The sequence below is a fragment of the Gekko japonicus genome, unplaced genomic scaffold (genome assembly GCF_001447785.1).
Source record: "Gekko japonicus isolate JY-2015 unplaced genomic scaffold, Gekko_japonicus_V1.1 scaffold784, whole genome shotgun sequence".
Lineage (NCBI taxonomy): Eukaryota > Metazoa > Chordata > Lepidosauria > Squamata > Gekkonidae > Gekko > Gekko japonicus.
The window spans coordinates 421,416-423,538 of record NW_015164207.1 but is presented as its reverse complement, the minus strand read 5'-3'; the positions used below and the strand labels follow the sequence as shown (position 1 = coordinate 423,538).

The window sequence follows — 2,123 nt, the reverse complement described above, 5'->3', positions numbered from 1 at the left end:
GGGGGAGGGGGAGGAGGGGGCTCTCTGGGTGGAAGCCCCCTTGGGGGCTGGAAATGGCTGGAGGACCCAAGGGGGGTGGGTGGGGGGGTGGACGGGTGCGTGGTGCTCCGGTGGCAGGTGATGCAGGAAGCTTGCTGGGATGGCAGAGCCTTCGGTGGATCGCAGCGAGGGGAGGGCCGCTTCCATCCATCCAGCGGTGCTTTGCGGAGGCTTGGAAGGGCTGGTGGGGAGATCTCTGGCCGGCTGCCCTTTCACACCTGGGCGGTTTGGCTTGGGGTAGGAATGGGTCCCGGCTCACCCTGTGGCTTCCTCCCTGCTTGAGAGCTAGCCCTGCCATATTTGCTTAGAGTGTCAGACGGCGATCCGGGTGACTCACGTTTGAATCTCCCCCCACCCCCCTTGCCACGGAGGCTTGCTGGGCCACGCCCTCTTTCTTCGCCTGCCTCGGGGGTGGTGGTGGTTGGGAGGTTAAATGGAAGAGGGGAGGGGGATGGTGTGAACTGCTTTGCCTCCCCCCACTGGGCAGGAGAGCAAATCCCCTCTGTTGCAGCCGTTCATTCAGGGAGGAGCTGTGGCTCAGCGGCAGAGTATCTGCTTCACACTCAGAAGGTCCCCAATTCAGTCCCCGGTAAGCACAGCATCCCCAGTTAAAAGGGGCAGACCGAGGATGATGCAAAAGTCCTCCTTATTCTGCCTGAGACCCTGGAGAGCCACTGCCAGTCAGATGAGTCCAGGCTGACCTGGGGGGGGGGTGCTTTGTGTGCTCAAAGCCTGTTTGGTGTCGTGGTTGAGTGCGCAGAGGACTCTAATCTGGGAGAGCCGAGTTTGATTCCCCATGCCTCCTCCACTTGTACCTGCTGGATGACCCTGGGCAAGCCGTACTTCTGACAAGAACTGTCCTTGAAAAGAGCAGTTTCTGTCAGAGCTTTCTCAGCCCCACCTACCTCCCAGAGTGTCTGTCTGTGGTGGGGAGGGGGAAGGGAAAGGAGTTTGTAATCCACTCTGAGACTCCTTCGGGTAGTGAAGGGCCATGGGGTATGAATCCAATCTCTTCTTCTTCTCTCAAGCAGGTCCCAGAGCCGGGGGAAGCAGTGCCGGGAGGGGGTCTCTTCCAGGGAAGACGGCGGCCTTCGCCCTGCCCGTCTTGGAGCGCTTGATCTACAAACCCCGGCAGGCCCCCGTGACCCGCGTCCTGGTCCTGGTGCCGACCCGAGAGCTGGGCATCCAGGTGCACGCGGTCACCCGGCAGCTGGCGCAGTTCAGCAGCATCACCACCTGCCTGGCCGTGGGTGAGTGGGCCGGGCCGACGGGCGGGGGGACCCACAGGGGGGGCGTGAGTGGGTCAGCGAGAGCCGCTGCTCGGCCTCCTGGCCTCTGACCTGTGTGCGGGGCGTGCCGTTGCAGGCGGCCTGGACCTCAAGAGCCAGGAGGCGGCCCTGCGGGGGGGCCCCGACATCCTCGTGGCCACCCCGGGGCGCCTGATCGACCACCTGCACAACTGTCCCTCCTTCCACCTGAGCAGCATCGAGGTCCTCATCCTGGACGAGGCCGACCGGTGAGCTTTTGGGTCACACAGGGGGGTGGTCCCCCCGGGGGGGGGGGGGCTCTTCCTCTGCCTGGGGGGAGGCTCTTGGCCTGCTCACCTCTCCCCCCCACCCCCACCCAGGATGCTGGACGAATACTTTGAGGAGCAGATGAAGGAGATCATCCGGCTCTGCGCGCGGCATCGCCAGACCATGCTCTTTTCGGCCACCATGACGGAGGAGGTACGGAGCCAGGGTGGCTTATCGGGGCCGGGCGTGGTGGGGTGGCAGGTGGGGGCGGAGGCGCCCCCCCCATATCCCCGGCACCTTCCTGGATCTTGCCGGTGGGGGGGTTGTTCTGCTGTCTCTCGGGGGGGGGGGAGATCTGCAGGGCAGACCTAACACCCCCTTTCTTCTCGGACTCCGGCAGGTGAAGGACTTGGCGTCCGTCTCCCTGAAGAACCCGGTTAGGATCTTTGTGAACAGCAACACGGACGTGGCCCCGTTTCTGCGCCAGGAGTTTGTCCGCATCCGGCCCAATCGTGAAGGGGACCGGGAGGCCATCGTAGCCGGTGGGAGCCCGTGGTGGGGCCCTCGGGG

At 64.4% G+C, this 2,123-nt stretch overlaps 1 protein-coding gene across 1 annotated transcript in view; it reads left to right on the top strand.

The window, feature by feature from the left end:
- Window positions 1–2,123, top strand: part of DDX27 (DEAD-box helicase 27) — a 12,728-nt gene that overhangs the window by 7,267 nt on the left and 3,338 nt on the right. Inside the window, exons 6-9 of the mRNA XM_015408419.1 lie at window positions 1,071–1,289; window positions 1,405–1,555; window positions 1,667–1,766; window positions 1,954–2,088. Coding sequence (XP_015263905.1) covers window positions 1,071–1,289; window positions 1,405–1,555; window positions 1,667–1,766; window positions 1,954–2,088 — 605 coding nt within the window. The remainder of the gene's footprint in view (window positions 1–1,070; window positions 1,290–1,404; window positions 1,556–1,666; window positions 1,767–1,953; window positions 2,089–2,123) is intronic.